This window comes from Kogia breviceps, chromosome 14, assembly GCF_026419965.1.
Source record: "Kogia breviceps isolate mKogBre1 chromosome 14, mKogBre1 haplotype 1, whole genome shotgun sequence".
NCBI lineage: Eukaryota > Metazoa > Chordata > Mammalia > Artiodactyla > Physeteridae > Kogia > Kogia breviceps.
In genome coordinates, this window is record NC_081323.1 from 89,653,781 (window position 1) to 89,674,997 (window position 21,217).

Here is a 21,217-nt window from a genome sequence, read left to right on the forward strand (position 1 = left end):
CCCATCTGCGCGTCGTGTCTGATTCTTTCGGAAAGTGGAGTAGCAGCTCTTTGAAGAGCTGTGCACCTAATTGCCTCTCTGGATTGGCCAGAACCCCTCGTCCTTCCTCTGAAACGTCCTGATGCATTTCCACAGCACAGCAGACAGATGCTTGGGACGTAGGCTAAAATGTTTTTTTAAACATTTTGAAATGCATTATCCATTTCCATCACCATAAAGAGAATGTCTTCAAAGAGTAGATACGGCCCCCTCTGTACCCAGCCTCAGGTTAAGGACAATTCCTTTGAAACCTCGCAGGCCTCCATCCCATCCCTCCTTCTGCCTCCAAAATCCAAGCCCCTGCGTTTTGTGTTAATTGGGGCAGAGTGCGCCGCCAGTTGTAGCCCTCGCTCGGGCCGCTCCCGGGAGGTGGTGCTGGGCCGTCCGAGATGATCCTGTTTCTCTGCCACTTGCACATGTTCTTGTAACCACATGATGGAATTAAATACTCTAGAGTCTGGTGAAAGATGTGTGAAGAAAGCAGTGTTTCTGTGAAAACGAAGTTGAATGCTTCGGAAAGTCTCAGAGGAAAGTTGCTAAAAAGAAGCTGTTGAATAAAGTGAATTGACCATAAAAGATTAGGAGAAAAGCTGTAAAATTTAGGAAGATGGCAGGTGTCCATTTTAAAGAAACAAAGCTAAAATCATGCATTATGATTTGTGGTTTATGCAAAAAATATAAGGTGAAACTCAGTTTAGTGGACCCACATTTGGAGAAGAACTTTGCAGCTTGTGGAATGATTGTATATTTGTAATAGTTTAAGTTAAAATGTTTGAGATACGTGTATATATATATATATATATATATATATATATATATATATATATTTTTTTTTTTTTTTTTTTTTTTTTTTTTTTTGCCATACGTGGGCCTCTCACTGTTGTGACCTCTCTCGTTGCGGAGCACAGGCTCCAGATGCGCAGGCTCAGCGGCCACGGCTCACGGGCCCAGCCACTCCGCGGCACGTGGGATCTTCCCAGACCGGGGCACGAACCCGTGTCCCCTGCATCGGCAGGCGGGCTCTCAACCACTGCACCACCAGGGAAGCCCTGAGATACGTATATTGATTATGTACTTTAGCCAACTTTTGGGATCTATGACCAGTCTTGATTATTTCAGATAGGAAGCTTTTTATGAATATATTTTTGCCCCACTTATAATGCAAACTCTTCTTATTATACTTAGCTAAACAACATTCAGAAATTATATATGATTGTTTCATTATAAGTGATTATAATTAGTTTTTAATGCCTTAATGCATCATGGAATAATTGTTTTCTTTTTAGAAGAGTTTTGTGTAGTATCTGATTCTGCAGTATGAGTTTATAACACTGTTTTAAAAATCTATTTTCCCGATAAGTATTTTATTTCCTTGGTATAAATATTAAAACCTTTAAAAAAGATATGTAGTGATAAATCCCCTGTTCCACTTTTGTTCTCTCCAACGGGAAGCAGCTGGCGCAGTGGGCTCATGTCTGCTTCTTGTATTTTTATTTAGCAGAGACCCCTGTTAATACGAAGAGATTCTTTGTCCTTTTCTCTTTATATTAAACAGATTCCATTGTATGGATGACTGAAGTTTATTTAACCAGTAATACTAAACTTCTGATCCAGTGGTCTGAGTTCAAACTCTGGTAGAATTTAGTTGGATAGTTATTATTCTGGAAAGGTGTCATGGTTTTTCATTCATTCAGCTAATATTTATTGAAGGCCAGGCATTATTCGAGGTTCACAGCCGGTGAAAAAAGAGAATAAAATAAAAAACAGTACCTTGCTTTTATGGAGCTTGCATTCTAGTTGAAGCAGAAAGATGACGAATGGGTAAATAGGGAAAATACGTAGCATCTAAGATGGTGATATTTTCTGTGAAGGAGAAGAGTGCAGGGAAGAGTGAGAGAGGGTTTGGGCTGAGGGTGGGAGAGGAAGTTTGCGGTTTACAGGTTTAAATGGGGTGGTTGGGGTCGGCCCCAAATGAACTCAGTAACACCTGGGCAGAGACCTGAAGGAGCTGATGAGGGAGTGTGCCACATGGATCGCTAGGGGAGGGGAGTCTTCCAGAGTGGGACGTGCAAAGGCCCTGGGGTGGGAGTGTGGCTCCAGTCCAGTGGGTCTGAGAGGCAGCTGTGGTCGGTCCACCTCAGGCCTCAGAGGCTCTGGTGGGGACTTGGGCTTTCACTTGGCATTGGGGTGGGGATGCGCTGGAGAGTTTTGACAAAAGAGGCCTGTGGTCTAGCTTACATTTTAAAGTAATCATTGTGGTGGTTGTGTTGCAAGCAGCAGTTGAGGGTGAGTATGAAACCAAGGGTGACTGCGATGCCGTGGGGCTGACTCGGGGGAGGTGGGGCCCTGGGTCACGCGGTGGCAGAGCTGGTGCGAGTGGTTGGATTGGGTGTGCTCTGAAGGTAGATCTGACAGGATCTGCCGACCGATTAGAAGCGGGGCGTGGAGGAGTTGTCAGGGATTACGGGTTTGGCCTGGGTCACAGGCAGGACGGCGGTTCCACCTCCCGAGGAGCGGGGTTGGCCGGGGAAGGTCAGGAGTGTGGTTGGGCTGGGCTGAGCCTGGAGGCTTCTCGGGCCACAGGCGGTGTGGAGTGGGCAGGTGGGCGCCCTTCACCGTGGCCAAAGCCAGGGCGCCTCCCGATTGTGCTCCAGTGTTGCCGGCGCGGGGGCCGGGGAGCTCTGCGGGGAGAGCCGGAGGGCCTGTGAGGGCGCGGGGAGCCCCCCTGTGGCACTGTGGAGGGCCGGGCTCGGGCAGAGGGGGAGTTGCGGGCTGAGCCTGGCGGGGGCAGGCGGATGGCTGTGGGCGGAGCGGAGGAGACCCGAGGCTCCAGGCAGTAGCCGGGGCGTGGGGTCCAGAGGGTGCAGAGGACAGGCATGGGGTTCGTCTCAGAGGCTGTTCCCACGGCCGTGGGCGGGCAGAGGGGGCCGGGGCGGCCCTTGGAATCGGGAAGGCCCGTGGAAGTGCAGTGACCTGGAGAAGCACACGCCTTCGGCACCTCTCTTCCCGTCAGCAGGCGGTGGGGCTGGTGGGGGCAGAGGGGCCGTGTCTCACGTGGAAGCCACCATTGGTCTCGGGAGGCTGTGCGCTGACGGGGGTCCCGGCGCTGGGTGCGCCGCGTGGGCCTTTGGACGTGTGCTCGGGTCAGAGACAGGTGTGCCCGAGACGGCGTCTGTTACTGGCCCCCTCGCCGTGGGGAAAGAGTGACTTGTTCTCTGTCCATCTTGGAGATGGGCAGCTTTAGAAGATGCACGATGGCAGCTGTCCACCATGTGGCCAGGGTGTCATGGACTGGCCCCAGGCTCGGGTGCTGAGGGACTGATGCCCTTTTTGCCCCCTGAAGGTTGGGTGCTTGTGGCCTCAGGACCAGTTAGTGGTCACAGACTTCCTTTCTCTGGAGTGTCTGATGCCAGCTCGTTGCCTCAGGATTGGGTGCTGCTTCTCCCGACCCTGCGATGCGGACCGGGCTTTGCCAGTCGTTGGTGACGTGAATCCTTCCCGACCTCCCCACGTGACTGTGTCACGTTTTCAAAAAGCCCTGGCTCAACAGGACATTCTGTGCCTCTGTGACGTTTCAGTCGTGAACGCTTACTCCCCGTTTGGGCTTTAGCACCAAGTGTTGCTGTGTAATGTTTCCTACTTGCAGTTCTGCATAGTTTCTGCAGAAACAAACCTGCAAGGGAGTCCACCTCACGTGGGAGTATCCCCCCTGCCCCCGACCCGACGTAGGGGTCGGAAGCCCACCCTTTGGGCTGTGGTCCTTTGCCCTGTGGGCTTCTCTTGTGGAAAAGGGTGCCCTCAAAGAGAGCTTGAGGTTTCTTGCTTGTTAATTAGTTTTATGGTTGTTGCTGTTTGATTCATTTTAGAAATTGGAATCCTCTGGATCTCATGTCTTTCGGACCCATTGAAATGGCACTTTGAGCTTCAACAAGAGTTCTGGCATCTGCTGTTAGGAGCCTCAAAATAGCTGCTGCTGGGGTTGGAATGCCTCTGCCTTGAAAATAAACCACTGGGCTCAACTCCCTAGGCCTCCTATTTTGCTCGCAGCTGAGTTTGAGTCAAAATTCAGCTGCAGGTTGAACAAAGCCTTTGCCTCCTCTGAAGCCCACCAGTTAGGGTGAAAAGGCTTTGCAGCTGAAGCCAGAGTTTTAAACAGCAGGTGTCACAGCTTGGGCTGCAGTTGGGACTGTCACTTGCCTGTCGTCTCTGAGTTGGGGGATGCCGAGGCCCTCTGAAGGCCCGCCGCTTTTTAGTTGGTGAAGCGGAAGCGGCGGGGTGGGTGGCTCTTCCTGGCGGAGCGTGCCTGTGCTGATTTGGGCTGTGGCGATACCTGGCCCGACTCCTGCTGGATGCAAGCATGTAGCTAATCCCCAGAGCACACTCGGGAAACGTCTCCGAGTACGTCTAGCCGCACAGCAGGTCCGGAGGTTCTGAAAAATGAACACTCTTCCTGCCGGTTGGAGGTGCTTTGGCCTCTGGCCTTTGCTTTGATGTGTGGTGAAGGCTGCAGTTGTTTAATAATCCTTCGTGATTCAGCAGCCCTTCAAGAACTTCCCTCGGGTTTCTCGCGTTTGCCCTTCTTTCTGCCTGTGTCCCCAGCGCCCTGGGCTCGTGCTGTGCTGAGCGTTCACTGGAGGAACCCCGTCTTCTGTCAGCTCCCCTACTTCTCCAGTGGCCTTTCCGCACAGGGAGCATGCTGTGTGTGTGGTTTTTTCCCTAGTTTTTATTTGTACTTAGGCGTGTAATATATAAATTCTCATCAAAAGAAATTCAGATAATGCACATGAAGTTAAAGGTCCCTTTGATTGCCACCACCCGTCTCAGCCCTGACCTGGAGGTATCAATTTGGGGTGAATCTTTCTAGGTTAGGTTCTGTAAATATGCATACATACGGGTGACTTTCTCTAGAAATAAGGGTAGGTGCGGTTTGTACCTGAGCTGAGTGCCTTTCCCTGAGTGCCTCTGGGGCCGCCCGACTCGCGGGCTCCTCCAGGACGGGGAGGGTGTGTGCGCTTCTGGAGAAGGGGGTCTGGGCGCTCGTCCCGCGTGCACTGCTGGCTGAGGCCCTGCCTGTGGGCCAGGTGGTCCCTAGGGTCTGAACAAACGAATGACCCTCCCCATGGCCCAGAAATCCGTGTTGCCCCTCCTGCCCGTCCCCCGCCCTGCTCATCCCCCTCCTGCCCTCCCCCCCGTCCCCTGCTCCTGTCTGGGCCCCTCCTGCCCAGCGTGTGGTCCTGACGGAGCTCCTCTTCCTTCCCGTGCTCAGCCGTCAGCCTTGCAGAGCCTGGAGAGTGAGGGTGGAGGGAGGCCATTACGGCATCCCGCACACGTCTGCCTCGTTCTCGCCTGGGTCAGGGCATGGGCCTCGGGGATGGCGTGCGGCCCCTCAGTCCCCGTGCGCCGTGGAGAACCAGCCTCCACACCTGGCCTGCGTGAACAATGACGGAGCCAGAGCAGGTGTGCTGGTCCTGGGCGTCCTGACGGGCTGTCCCTGCAGCCGCTGGGCCATGGTGGTTGGGGGCCCTTTGGAACAGCTCACGAAGATGCCTTGTGAGCGTGATGTGCGGGCTCAGCTGACAGCTGGCCACCAGTTTTGTGGCTCCTGGCTTCCACGGCTGGAGAAGTTCTCACAACAAAATTATAGAGTCTTTTTGAAAAGAAGAAACAAATACCAGGAATTCCAGAACTGGAATGTGACTCTGCCTGTTCCTAAACATCTTCTTCCTCCCCAGACATGTTTTTAATCGAATTGCCCTTAATCTCGTTTCTGGTTCTGCTTGTTTCAGTGTATGTGCACGCTCGCTTGTTATCGTTAAAGTGTTTCCTCACGTCGCTTACACGTACTGTCTTGACGGCACCGTGCAGATGGCACCGTTCACACACCTGGTCTGAAGTTGTTGGACACGACAGCACAGAGTCAGGGACACGGCCTCAGCCTGGCCGTCTGGGTGCGGGTTACTCCAGACTCTCCTGTGCCCCAGCGTCCCCGCTGTAGAATCGGGGCAGTAATGGTGCCGACCTCACAAGGTTGTTGGAAGGGTGAGACAGTGTAGCATCCGCAGGTGCTGAGAATTCCTGTCTCAGAGTGTGCAGTGATTCTCCCGTATTACAGTTCTGCCGCAGAAGCAAACGTCCATGACCACGGGAACTTGCAGTTCCCCCTGCGGTTGTGTGATGGAGCAGCCCTGTTCATAGCAGCCTTGCTGTTGTGTTTTCATTAGTTATTTCTGGTTTTTGTATTGTATTTTGTGTTGTATTATTATAATTATTTTGAAGGAGATGGTTGATTATATGTCAGATCGGCAAAACGTCTGGTACCCTTGTCTTACACAGTAACCACAGCACTCACTTGATTTCAGCTGTTGGTTTCCAGTGTTCTTGCAACGACATTTGTAGGTAAATCACTTTGCTTTCTCTTCTGGGATTCCTCTTTTAGATTTGGACCAAGTTCTGAAACAATATTTGTCTATCAAATTGACAGAGAACCTCAGAGAATGTTTTCTTTGTCATATGTGTAGCAGATGGTTTTCTGGGTAGCACAGAATTTTTTTGGTGTCTTGCCTTGCAGTGTTACATGATTATTTTGCGTAGATGTCTCCATTTCTACAAATGCTCAGTGGTTTTAAGTTGTGCACAATAATCACTTGTTGGGGGCACCTTCAAGATGGTGGAGGAGTAGGACGCGGAGATCACCTTCCTCCCCACAAATACATCAGAACTACATCTACATGTGGAACAGCTCCTACAGAACACCTACTGAACGCTGGCAGAGACCTCAGACTTCCCAAAAGGCAAGAAACTCCCCACGTACCTGGGTAAGGCAAAATAAAAAAGAATAAACAGAGACAAAAGAATAGGGATGGGACCTACACCTCTGGGAAGGAGCTGTGAAGGAGGAAAGGTTTCCACATCCTAGAAGCCCCTTCGTGGGCGGAGATGGGGCTGAGCTGGGGGGAAGCTTCGGAACCACGGAGGAGAGCGCAGCCACAGGGGTGCGGAGGGCAAAGTGGAGAGATTCCCGCACAGAGGATCAGTGCCGACCAGCACTCACCAGCCCGAGAGGCTTGTCTGCTCACCCATGGGGCGGGCGGGGCTGGGAGCTGAAGCTCGGGCTTCGGAGGTCAGATTCCAGGGAGAGGACTGGGATTGGCGGAGCAAACACAGCCTGCAGGGGGCTAGTGCGCCACAGCTAGCCGGGAGGGAGTCCGGGGAAAAGTCTGGAGCTGCCGAAGAGTCAAGAGACCATTGTTTTGTGGTGCACGAGGAGAGGGGGCTCAGAGCACCGCCTAAACGAGCTCCAGAGACGGGCATGAGACGCTCAGGCTGCTGCTGCCGCCACCAAGAAGCCCGTGTGCGAGCACAGGTCACTCTCCACACCGCCCCTCCCGGGAGCCTGTGCAGCCCGCCACCGCCAGGGTCCCGGGATCCAGGGACAGCTTCCCCCGGAGAACACACGGCGCGCCTCGGGCCGGTGCAACGTCACGCCGGCCTCTGCCGCCGCGGACTCGCCCCGCATCCGTGCCCCTCCCTCCCCCGGCCTGAGTGAGCCAGAGCCCCCGAATCAGCGGCTCCTTTAACCCCATCCTATCTGAGCGAAGAACAGATGCCCTCTGCTGACCTACATGCAGAGGCGGGGCCAAATCCAAAGCCGAACCCCGGGAGCTGTGCGAACAAAGAAGAGAAAGGGAAATTTCTCCCAGCAGCCTCAGGAGCAGCAGATTAAATCTCCACAATCAACTTGGTGTACCTGCATCTGTGGAAAACCTGAATAGACAACGAATCATCCCAAATTGAGGAGATGGACTTTGGGAGCAACTCTAGACTTGGGGTTTGCTTTCTGCGTCTAATTTGTTTCTGGTTTTATGTTTATCTTAGTTTAGTATTTAGAGCTTATCATCATTGGTAGATTTTTTTTATTGATTTGGTTGCTCTCTTCCTTTTAATATATGTGTGTATATATATATATATATATTTTTTTTTTTTTTTTTTTTTTTTTTCCTTTTTCTCTTTTTGTCAGTTTGTATGTATATGCTTTGTGTGACTTTGTATAGCTTTGCTTTTGCCATTTGTCCTAGGGTTCTGTCTGTCCGTTTTTTTTTTTTTTTTTTCAGTATAGTTTTTAGCGCTTGTTATCATTGGTGGATTTGTTTTTTGGTTTGGTTGCTCTCTTTCTTTTTTTTATTACTTCTTAATTTTTTTGTTTTTAATACATTTTTTTACTTTCATAGCTTTATTGTATTATTTTTTTCTTTCTTTTTCTTTCCTTCCTTTCTTCCTTTCTTTCTTCCTTCCTTCCTTCCTTTCTTCTTTCCTTCTTTTTTTCTTCCTTTCTTCCTTTCTTCCTTCCCTCCCTCCCTCCCTCCCTCCCTCTCCCTTTTCTTCTGAGCCGTGTGGCTGACAGGGTCTTGGCGCTCCAGCCGGGTGTCAGGCCTGAGCCTCTGAGGTGGGAGAGCCGAGTTCAGGACATTGGTTGACCAGAGACCTCCCGGCCCCATGTAATACCAAACAGTGAAAAGCTCTCCCAGAGATCTCCGTCTCAGTGCTAAGACCCAGCTCCACTCAACAACCATCAATCTACAGTGCTGGACATTCTATGCCAAACAACTAGCAAGATAGGAACACAACCCCACCCATTAACAGAGAGGCAGCCTAAAATCATAACTTCACAGACACCCCCAAAACACACCACTGGAAATGGTCCTGCCCACCAGAAAGACAAGATCCAGCCTCATCCAACAGAACACAGGCACTGGTCACCTCCACCAGGAAGTCTACACAACCCACTGAAACCAACCTTACTCACTGGGAGAAGATGCCAAAAACAGCGGGAACTACGAACCTGCAGCCTGCAAAAAGGAGACCCAGACACAGTAAGTTAAGCAACATGAGAAGACAGAGAAATACACAGCAGATGAAGGAGCAAGGGAAAAACCCACTGGACCAAACGAAGAGGAAGTAGGCAGTCTACCTGAAGAAGAATTCAGAGTAATGATAGTAAAGATGATCCAAAATCTTGAAATAGAATGGAGAAAATACAAGAAACGTTTAACAAGGCCCTAGAAGAACTAAAGAGCAAACACACAATGATGAACAATACAATAAATGAAATTTAAAATTCTCTAAAAGGAATCAATAGCAGAATAACTGAGGCAGAAGAATGGATAAGTGACCTGGAAGATAAAATAGTGGAAATAACTACTGCAGAGCAGAATAAAGAAAAAAGAATTGAGAACAGTCTCAGAGACCTCTGGGACAACACTAAATGCACCAACATTTGAATTATAGGGGTCCCAGAAGAACAAGAGCAAAAAGAAGGGACTGAGAAAATATTTGAAGAGATTATAGTTGAAAACTTGCCTAATATGGGAAAGGAAATAGTCAGTCAAGTCCAGGAAGCACAGAGAGTCCCATACAGGATAAATCCAAGGAGAAACACTCCAAGACACATATTAATCAAACTATCAAAAATTAAATACAAAGAAAAAATATTAAAAGCAGCAAGGGAAAAGCAACAAATAACACACAAGGGAATCCCCATAAGGTTAACAGCTGATCTTTCAGCAGAAACTCTGCAAGCCAGAAGGGAGTGGCAGGACATATTTAAAGTGATGAAAGGGAAGAACCTACAACCAAGATTACTCTACCCAGCAAGGATCTCATTCAGATTTGACAGAGAAATTAAAACCTTTACAGACAAGCAAAAGCTAAGAGAATTCAGCACCACCAAACCAGCTTTACAACAAATGCTAAAGGAACTCTAGACAGGAAACACAAGAGAAGGAAAAGATCTACAATGACAAACCCAAAACAATTAAGAAAGTGGTAATAGGAACTTACATATCGATAACTACCTTAAATGTAAATGGATTAAATGCTCCCACCAAAAGATACAGACTGGCTGAATGGATACAAAAACAAGACCCATAAATATGCTGCCTACAAGAGACCCACTTCAGACCTAGGGACACATACCGACTGAAAGTGAGGGGATGGACAAAGATATTCCATGCAAATGGAAATCAAAAGAAAGCTGGAGTAGCAATTCTCACATAAGATAAAATCTACTTTAAAATAAAGACTATTACAAGAGACAGAGAAGGACACTGCATAATGATCAAGGGGTCAATCCAAGAAGAAGATATAACAGTTGTAAATATTTATGCACCCAACAGAGGAGCACCTCAATGCATAAGGCAAATGCTAACAGCCGTAAAAGGGGAAATCTACAGTAACACAATCATAGTAGGGGAATTTAACACCCCACTTTCACCAATGGACAGATCATCCAAAATGTAAATAAATAAGGAAACACAAGCTTTAAATGATACATTAAGCAAGATGGAATTAATTGATATTTATAGGACATTGCATCCAAAAACAACAGAATACACTTTCTTCTCAAGTGCTCCTGGAACAATTCTCCAGGATAGATCATATCTTGGGTCACAAATCAAGCCTTGGGAAATTTAAGAAAATTGAAATCATATCAAGTATCTTTTCTGACCACAATGCTATGAGACTAGATATCAATTACAGGGAAAAAAATCTGTAAAAAAATGCAAACACAGGGATGCTAAACAATACACTACTAAATAACCAAGAGATCACTGAAGAACTCACGGGAAATTAAAAAATACCTGGAAACAAATGACAATGAAAACACGGTGAGCCAAAACCTATGGGATGTAGCAAAAGCAGTTCTAAGAGGGAAGTTTATAGCTATACAGTCCTACCTCAAGAAACAAGAAACATCTCAAATAAACGACCTAACCTTACATCTAAAGCAATTAGAGAAAGAAGAACAAAACAACCCAAAGTTAGCAGAAGGAAAGAGATCATAAAGATCAGATCAGAAATAAATGAAAAAGAAATGAAGGAAACAATAGCAAAGATCAATAAAACTAAAAGCTGGTTCTTTGAGAAGATAAACAAAATTGATAAACCATTAGCCAGACTCATCAAGAAAAAAAAGGGAGAAGACTCAATAGAATTAGAAATGAAAAAGGAGTAACAGCTGACACTGCAGAAATACGAAGGATCATGAGAGATTACCACAAGCAACTCTATGCCAATAAAATGGACAACCTGGAAGAAATGGACAAATTCTTAGAAAAGCACAACCTTCCAAGACTGAACCACAAAGAAATAGAAAATATGAACAGACCAGTCACAAGCACTGAAATGGAAACTGTGATTTAAAATCTTCCAACAAACAAAAGCCCAGGACCAGATGGCTTCACAGGCGAATTCTATCAAACATTTAGAGAAGAGCTAACACCCATCCTTCTCAAACTCTTCCAAAATATAGCAGAGGGAGGAACACTCCCAAACTCATTCTCTGAGGCCAACATTGCTCTGATACCAAAACCAGACAAAGATGTCACAATAAAGGAAAACTACAGGCCAATATCACTGATGAACACAGATGCAAAAATCCTCAATAAAATACTAGCAAACAGAATCCAACAGCACCTTAAAAGGATCATACACCATGATCAAGTGGGGTTTATCCCAGGAATGCAAGGATTCTTCAATATACGCAAATCAATCAACGTGATACAACATATTAACACATTGAAGGAGAAAAACCATATGATCATCTCAATAGATGCAGAGAAAACTTTTAACAAAATTCAACACCCATTTATGATAAAAACCCTGCAGGAAGTAGGCATAGAGGGAACTTTCCTCAACATAATGAAGGCCATACGTGACAAACCCACAGCCAACGTTGTTCTCAATGGTGAACAACTGAAACCATTTCCACTAAGATCAGGAACAAGACAAGGTTGCCCACTCTCACCACTCTTAGTCAACCTAGTTTTAGAAATTTTAGCCACAGCAATCCAAGAAGAAAAAGAAATAAAAGGAATCCAGGGCTTCCCTGGTGGTGCAGTGGTTGAGAGTCTGCCTGCCAATGCAGGGGACATGGGTTTGTGCCCCAGTCCGGGAGGATCCCACCTGCTGCAGAGCAGCTGGGCCCGTGAGCCGTGGCCGCTGGGCCTGCGCGTCCGGAGCCTGTGCTCTGCAGCGGGAGAGGCCACAACAGTGAGAGGCCCACATAATGCAAAAAAAAAAAGGAATCCAAATCAGAAAAGAAGAAGTAAATCTGTCACTGTTTGCAGATAATATACATAGAGAGTCCTAAAGATGCTACCAGAAAACTACTAGCCCTAATCAATGAATTTGGTAAAATAGCAGAATACAAAATTAATGCACAGAAATCTCTTGCATTTCCTTACACTGATGATGAAAAATCCGAAGGAGCAATTAAGGAAACACTCTCATTTACCATCGCAACAAAAAGAATAAAATAACCTAGGAATAAACCTACCTCAGGAGAGAAAAGACCTATATGCAGAAAACTATAAGAGACTGATGAAAGAAATTAAAGATGATACTGACAGATGGAGAGATATACCATGTTCTTGGATTGGAAGAATCAACATTGTGAAAATGACTATACTACCCAAAGCAATCTACAGATTCAGTGCCATCCGTATCAAACTACCAATGGCAGTTTCCACAGAACTAGAACAAAAATTTTCACAATTTGTATGGAAACACAAAAGGCCCTAATAGCCAATGCAATCTTGAGAAAGAAAAACAGAGCTGGAGGAGTCAGACTCCCTGCCTTCACACTATACTACAAAGCTACAGTAATCAAGACAGTATGGTACTGGCACAAAAAACAAATATAGATCAATGGAATAGGATAGAAAGCCCAGAGATAAACCCATGCACATATGGTCACCTTATCTTTGATGATAAAGGAGGCAAGAATATACAATGAAGGAAAGACAGCCTCTTCAATAAGTGGTGCTGGAAAACTGGACAGCTACATGTAAAAGAATGAAATTAGAACACTCCCTAACACCATACACAAAAATAAACTCAAAATGGATTCAAGACCTAAATGTAAGGCCAGACACTATCAAACTCTTAGAGGAAAACAGAGGCAGAACACTCTGTGACATAAATCAGAGCAAGATCCTTTTTGATCCACCTCCTAGAGAAATGGAAATAAAAACAAAAATAAACAAATGGGACCTAATGAAACTTAAAATCTTTTGCACAGCAAAGGAAACCATAAACAAGACGAAAAGACCACCCTCAGTATGGGAGAAAATAGTTGCAAATGAAGCAACTGACAAAGGATTAATCTCCTAAATTTACAAGGAGCTCATGCAGCTCAATATCAAAAAACCATACAACCCAATCCAAACATGGGCAGAAGACCTAAATAGACATTTCTCCAAAGAAGATATACAGATGGCCTACAAACACATGAAAGGATGCTCAACATCACTAACCATTAGAGAAATGCAAATCAAAACTACAATGAGGTATCATCTCACACCAGTCAAAATGGCCATCATCAAAAAATCTTCCAACAGTAAATGCTGGAGAGGGTGTGGAGAAAAGGGTACCCTCTTGCACTGTTGGTGGGAATGTAAATTCATACAACCACTATGGAGGACAGTATGGAGGTTCCTTAAAAGACTAAAAATAGCACTACTGTATGACCCAGCAGTCCCACTAGTGGGCATATACCCTGAGAAAACTATAATCCAAAAAGAGACATGTACCACAGTGTTCACTGCAGCACTATTTACAATAGCCAGGACATGGAAGCAACCCACATGTCCATCGACAGATGAATGGATAAAGAAGATGTGGCACATGTATACAGTGGAATATTACTCTGCCATAAAAAGAAATGAAATTATTTGTAGTGAAGTGAATGGACCTAGAGACTGTCATACAGAGTGAAGTAAGTCAGAAAGAGAAAAACAAATACCACATGCTAACACATATATGTGGAATCTAAGGGGGAAAAAAAGGTTTTGAAGAACCTAGGGGCAGGACAGGAATAAAGACGCAGACATAGAGAATGGACTTGAGGACACGGGGAGGGGGAAGGGTAAGCTGGGACGAAGTGAGAGAGTGGCATGGACATATATACACTACCAAACGTAAAACAGACAGCTAGTGGGAAGCAGCCGCACAGCACAGGGAGACCAGCTCGGTGCTTTGTGTCCCCTTAGAGGGGTGGGATGGGGAGGGTGGGAGGGAGACGCAAGAGGGACGGCAAATGGGGATACATGTATACACACAGCTGATTCACTTTGTTACACAGCAGAAACTAACACACCATTGTAAAGCAAGTACACTCCAATAAAGATGCTTTAAAAAATAAAATCACTTGTTGGCAGGTCCCAAGCCCCACCTCCAGGGGTTTCGATTCAGTGGGTCCAGAATTGGAGGTAGGTTGTCTGGAGTTAATCCAGATGATTCTGGTGCAAATGGCCCATGGGTTACTCTGACTATTCCAGAACCGCCCCCCCCCCCCCCCCCCCCCCGCTTTACAGTGCCACATCCCATGAAGCCATGCGTATCCCATTGTCCTGACCCGGAGGGAGTATGCCCTCCTATGTTTTCTTGTGCTTTTTATGATCTGTAGCGGCCATCTGGCCAGCTCTTTTTGCGTAGCATCAGATTTAACAAACATAGTATCCCCTGTTATGGCTGTGAGAACTTACTTGCTTATTTTCTCTTGTTGAGGTTTTTTTTTTTTTTTTTTTTTTTTTAAAGTAAAAACAAATACACAGGGAAAGTAAAATCATACAGCTCGTATAGAAAATGGTATGGCAGTTCCTCAAAAAATTGAAAATGGAATGATCCAGCAATTCTCCTTCTGGGTATATATCCAAAAGAGTTAAAGGTAAAGAGTTGAACACACATTTGAAAACCGGTGTTCATAGCAGCATTATTCACAGTAGCCAAAGGGTAGAAACAACCCAAGTGCCCATTGAAGGATGAATGGTTAAGTAGAGTAAGTATATCCGTGCAGTGGAAGTCTGACACATAAGAAGGTTGGCGCACTGACCACCTGAGGCTCAGTGAACTAAGACGACAGACACAGAAGGACGATAGTGCGTGATTTTACTGATACGAGGTCCCTGGAGGCGTTGCATTCATAGCGACAGAGCAGAGGCTGGGCGCCAAGGGCTGGCTTGGGAGTGGGGGAATTGCGGTTGTCGTTCAGTGGCTACAGCGTCTCACTTTGGGAACGTGAGAAAGTTCTGGAGATGTGTGGTGGTGACGGCTGCACGACTCACTGATGCTGAGTGTGCGCTCAGAAGTGGTTAAGATGGGAAGGTCTGTGTCACGTGTGTTTTACCACCATTAAGAAACAAGCCATGCCGCGATGCGTACTTCACCACGGGGAGGGCACACCCCCCTGGTTGCTCCTTGGGACGTGGTCCTGGACGTGCAGTTGCTGGTTGATGGGTGTGGTCTCTCCTTTCAGCTGCTCTTCTTACCTGGTCCAGGGGGATGGCTCAGCCCTCCTTGGGGCAGTGGGGCAGGGCGGTAGCCTGGCTAGCGACTCGTCTTGCTAGGTCATAGGAGCCACCGTGCTGGACGAGTGAGCTCTCCTGCCTGGGTTTCTTCCCCAAGGAGCCCAAGGCGGGACCTCGGGGATGCATGAGTCTGCCGGGATCGTGTCCCCTGTTACCCAGGTGCCTCCTGCCCGTCCACCCGGGAGACTGGGTTGCCTTGGGAGTCCTTTAGGCCCTAATTGCTTCCTACTTGCTTCTCTTCAGGTGTGTTCCTAGTACTGCCGTCAGTATAGACAGAGGTCTCCTGAAGCCAGGCCTCCTGCCCCCTTGCTCAAACTTTCCCCGCGCCCTCGGTTCGCCCCGTCACAGCCTCAAGAATGCACACGTGTTGCCAAACCCGCCTCGCTATCTTTTCTTTTCCTCACGTGGAACATTCTCAGACCAGTGCCTCACAAGTACTCTGTTCTAACTAAAGGCCATACAGTGCACTCCTCCAACAGAACACATTTTCTTTTTGACCAACACTGCAAACTAAAGCTGCGTGGAATTCCGTGCTGTTTATTGATCAGTGATCGTTTTAAATGGAAACTTGTGCCCCTCGTTTACAGGGTGAGCTGTCACACGCCGCTGTCACTGTTACCTATGTTTTGTCCTGGTTTCCCAATCCTGCTGTTACAGTGGCGTTGAATTGTGTACCTGAAGAAGTGGTTTTCAAGGTTCCCTCTCCCATGACGTGAACGGATGTGTGAGGGGTTTTCAGGTGGTTGTGCCGCCGTGGGCTCGGGTCTTGGGGTCTTGGAAATAAGCCTAAAGAAGCCCTGTTGAATTGGGCTCAGCCTGGAGTTGCCTGAGCTGTGACCTGAGCCCCGGGTCTCCCGCACTCCATCCATCTCTTTAAAGACTTCCCGCCTTGTCTGCGTCTCTGAGGGTGGAATAGTTGTTGAGTGTTGTTGCCTGGCTTCCTGCTCTCTGGGTTTTTAGGAGAAGTTGAAACCCGGCGGCCAGCAGGGATGACTGGACAGGACTCTCGAGTCTCTGCTTACAGAGTAGGAGCTGCAGGTTCTCAGCGCAGAGGCCACACGGCAGGAACGGGACGCGGGGTCCATGCACCACCTGGGAAAGGCAGGCGCTGCAGCTTGAAGCGCCCCCGCTGCGGGGAGCAGGGTGCGGGGTGGGGGGGGTCGGCGCATCTGAGTGGTGGCACCGCAGCTGGGACTTGGGGCTGGGGCGTGGCGGGGAAGCCACTGCTGGAGAGTGGGCCTTGGCCCTGGGCAGTGGCCGCGGGGCCGAGTGTAATGGTGGGGGAGCGGAAAGCCGGTTTCCTGCTGAGTTTATTCCAGTATGGAGCCAGGCCCCTTGATGCTTTGTTGAAATAGCTGCTCAAAAGTTCCAGAGCATGTGGGAGTCCGATGGCCTCTGTGAAGTTCCGCTGAAGGGCGTGAGCCTCGGGCCGCCCGGCGGGGCCAGGTCGGGGAGCCGTGTGTGTGGCGGCAGCCTCGGCCTGCAGGTGTGGCAGGAAAGATGCAGAGGCGCGGAGCCGTGAGCCCATTAGCGGGAAGAGCGTTTCTTCGTTTGACCGCTCCCAATCTCCCCTCATGGTTAAATTGTTACCTTCCACTCATCTTTACTTCAGAGGAAAATGGAGAACCCGGGCTAAGAGCCCGGCCCCTCTGTGTCCCTCTGACTCCCGGCCGTGTGCCTCAGGGCAAGGCTCCTGTCTCTGAATCGCCGCCTGGCGCTGCGGCTCTGCCAGTTGCTCTCGCATCTCCAGGAAGGCTTGTGCCTGCAGCGTATCGCTGCGCCTCAGCTACGGCGAGGCCCGCAGAGCGTGTGGCCGCCTGTCTGCCGGGCGCTTCGCGCGGACGCTCACTGCTCCTGCAGCTCTCAGCAGAGCGGCCCAGCCTGGAGGGGGCGTGAGGAGGGGGGCGGCGGCGGCATGCTCCCGCAGCCACCCTCTGGGCTCCCGTCTGCCTGTCCCACACGGCGCTGGCTGGTCCTGGGCCCATAGGGACCCGGGCCCTTGCACAAGTAGACAGGCAAGTTGCTTCATTGGTTTTAAAGAAGCTTCCCATTGATTTAATAATAGTTTGCATACTCCTTTGACTGACATAGAAAAATGGAAAACAACTTGAATCTCTTAACAGTGTTTCAGGAAAAATATCTCTTGGCTTAAAAGGGTTTACTTGTTTTGCTTACTTATTTTCCTATTAGTATCTTTAACTCCCTGAGGTTGGAAAACATCAGGAAGCTCTGAGAAGAATACGGAATTGGCATTCAAGGCTGGTTCAACCTCTCCCCCTCCTAGGTTTTCGTTGCGCAAGGTCTTCTGCCGGTAAACACCTTTTCAGTGTAAGCGTTTTCGAACGCACGAAGCTGGCTTGTGTCCAGGGCAGAGTGAGGGTAGAAATCTCGGCCAGTGTGCTTAGCGTGCCAGTGCTTAGCCAAGTGTGCTTCTCACACCTTGAGGCCACGGCCTCACAAAATGTCCAATAACGCGCTTTTCTTCTGGTGGCCAGGGAGGGGCCTCCATGAGGTGGTCTGAAAGGGAGAGATCATGGGATTGCCTTGGCAGGAACGTTGATGACAGAACCCCTGTGTGTGAGGAGTGGGGCCACGGGCGCCCTCTGTGCAGGGGCCGCGCCGGGCTTTCAGGACGTCCCGCTGACAAGCAGAAGTCTTCGGGCTCACGTTCTAGCGATGGCAGGCACCGAGAGACCCCAGACTGACAGCAGGGGGGGCGGTGCTGTGCAGCCAGGGTCGTGGTGGGGTGGGGAGAGGCTTGGGGGCTTCTGGGAGGAAGTGACATCTTTCCTGCGACTTCTCTTTTGAGAACGAGCTGGGCTTGGGGAGACTGAGGGAAGAGCTTTGCAGGCCCGGGGTGAACTGTCACAGAGTTTCAGGGAGCAAACGGGTTGCCGTGTTCAGGCAGCAGGGGAAAGTCCTCAGGGGCCTGGCGGTGCAGGGTCTGTGGGCCCTGGACATGAGGCTCGGTTTCAGCAGGTTTCTGTGAGCAGTCCTCGGGTACGATGTGACTGCAGGTGCCGACGTCAGCAGGAGGGGTGAGGAGGCCAGAGAGCGCTCTTGGAAACTGGGCACTGCGCTGCCTCTGGGGGCTGGGAGGAGGGCCTGTGGGTACCGAGCCGTGGCCCCTGCATAGCCCTGGGCTCTGGCTCTGGCTCTTGCGCTCACCTCCTCTCGGCCGCTGCACACCATCGAGCCGTCTAGTCTGTGTGCCCCACGCAGGTGTCGGGAATGTTTGCATTCCTCTGGGTGTTCCATTCTGTCTCTCAAAGACATCTTAAAAACAAAATCAGCCATTTTTAAAAATTGAAATATAGTGAATTTACAATGTCGTCAGTTTCAGGTATACAGCACTGTGATTCAGTTAAATATATCTATTCTTTTTCAGATTCTTTTCCAGTATAGGTTATTGCAAGATATTGAATATAGTTGCCTGTGCTGTACAGTAGGTCCTTGTTGTTTATCTGTTTTATATACAGTAGTGTGTATATGTTGATCCCAAATTTCAAATTTATCCCCCCTCCCCACTTTGGTAACCATAAGTTTGTTTTCTATGTCTATGGGTCTATTTCTGTTTTGTAAATAAGTTCATTTGTATAATTTTTTTAGATCCCACATGTAAGTAATATCACATGATATTTGTCTTTGTCTGTCTGGCTTAACTTCACTCAGTATGACAGTCTCTAGGTCTATCCATGTTGCTGCAAATGGCGTTATTTCATTCTTTTTTACAGCTGAATAGTATTCCACTGGGGGGATATATGTGTGTGTGTGTGTGTGTGTGTGTGTGTGTGTGTGTATACATCTTCTTTATCCACATATCTGTTGATGGACACTTAGGTTGCTTCCATGTTTTGGCTATTGTAAATAGTGCTGCAGTGACCATTGAGATGCATGTATCTTTTTGAATTGGAGTTTTTTCCCATCCCTCTCCCAGGGGTGGGATTGCAGGATCATATGGTCGTTCTACTTTTAGTTTTCTGAGGAACCTCCACACTGTTCTCCATAGTGGCTGTACCAATTTATATTCCCACCAACAGTGTAGGGGGGGTTCCCTTTTCTCCACACCCTCTCCAGCATGTCTTATTTGTAGACTTTTTGATGATGGCCATTCTGACCTGGTGAGGTGGTACCTTATTGTAGTTTTGATGTGTATTTCTCTCGTAATTGGCGATGTTGAGCGTGTTTTCATGTCCCTGTTGGCCACCTGTATGTCAGAGACATTCTTGGTGTACGTTCTCCTGAGCCATGGTGCTGAGCTAGAGGAGGGGGTTCAGACTGGGGCTCAGTGTTGCTTAGAGTGGGCGGCCTTCGAACCAGCCATCCGCGTCTTTGAGTCTCAGTTTTCCTATTTGCAAGATGTAAACAGTAAACAGCAGGGCTGCTCTGAGCATTAACCGAGATTGTTAACCTGGAATAGTTTTGAAAATTACCAGGCACTGGGCATGTGGGTATCTGTTGTGGCTGTTACACTGCTGCTGTTCTCATAACCTGGATTTCGAAGCGGAAGGGAGGAAAGGCAACTGGAATGCACTGGGCGCCTCCTCTGCTAGCTGCCTGGTAGGTGCTTTTAAACCTCACTTCAAATCCTCTGCATGGTGACATTGTTATGTGTCGACCCTGTTTTTACGGGTGAAGTGAAATCAAGGCTTATAAAAGTAATGTCCCCGGTGTTACGTGGCTAGCGGCCGGCTGTGGTGTGGGCCCAGGTGGTGGCGAGTGCACAGCTCCGCACCCCGCCGCCCTGACTCGCCCCAGGTCTGTGACCCGCCAGTGGCCGGTGTGGCTTTGGGCCGCCTCCTGGTGTCAGCCAGTCCCCCTCCAGGGCACAGCCAGCACTGACGTGTGTTCTCCACCCCCCAGGACCCCAGAGGACCTGTCCAGGTTCGTCGCGGAGCTGCAGCAGCGCGAGCTCACCCTCAGGGACAGGAACAGCTCCATCACCAGCAGGTAGGCCTGGCGGCCCGTGGCTCTGTGGCGACGTGCCCGCTTCGGAAAGCGGGGGGCCGGTGAGTGTGCCCCGGCTGGGGAGTGGCTGTGCCTCACCACCCCTGCCTCGGCCTGAGCGGGCGGGAGCTGGGGCAGCAGGGCACCCCGTGGCAGGGAGGCCCAGCCGAGGCGGCAGGCGTACTGTCATCTGGACGCCGTGGCAGATCAGCCCTGGAGCCCCGCGCTGCCGTCCGGGCCGTGGGGTCTGGGAGGAGGACGTGCGCCCCACCAGGAGGAGCGTTTGCGTCTGTGGAGGCGTGAGTGGCCCCATGAACGTGTGGAAACCTGGAACTTGGGTTGAAGTGTCTGAGTGTTTGTACGTGTGTGGACTTGTGCCCTCGGGAAGGGTCCCACGGAGCAGCGCAGCCGGGCCATTCGTGTCCGCGCCCCAGGCCGGCGGCTCTGATGCCTCCAGGGCCTGAGGAACTGGTTCCACACCAGTTCTGCCTCTGACGCCTGCTGGGAGCCCCAAGAGTCAGTTCAGCTCTGCCGCCGACTCCCAGGTCCGCCAGACCCCGCAGGTGAGGGCTCGGTCCCACCAGGCGCGCCCGCCTCGGGGTTCCCAGGCTACCCACACGTCACCTGACTGCAAATTCGGGGTCCCCCCAGGCCCCTCTGATAGTTTGCTAGAACGACTGGCAGAGGTCAGGAGAGCACTGTATTTAGCGTTTTGCTGGTTTTGTCACAAAGGGTGCCGCTTGGATCGGCCGGGAGCCAGGAAGAGAAGTGCGAGGCGCGCGCGTGGGACGGGCGCAGAGCCGCCGTGTCCTCTCCACGCGTGCTGCCCTCCCGGCTCCTCCTCGTGTCCTTGTTCCGCAGTGTCT

General features: G+C 49.4%; 1 protein-coding gene across 2 annotated transcripts in view; it reads left to right on the forward strand.

The window, feature by feature from the left end:
- MAD1L1 (mitotic arrest deficient 1 like 1) overlaps positions 1-21,217 on the forward strand; it is a 318,455-nt gene that overhangs the window by 56,981 nt on the left and 240,257 nt on the right. For both annotated transcript variants that reach the window (XM_059038555.2, XM_067012804.1), the window contains exon 10: positions 20,268-20,354. In XM_059038555.2, the coding sequence (XP_058894538.1) occupies positions 20,268-20,354 (87 nt within the window). The remainder of the gene's footprint in view (positions 1-20,267; positions 20,355-21,217) is intronic.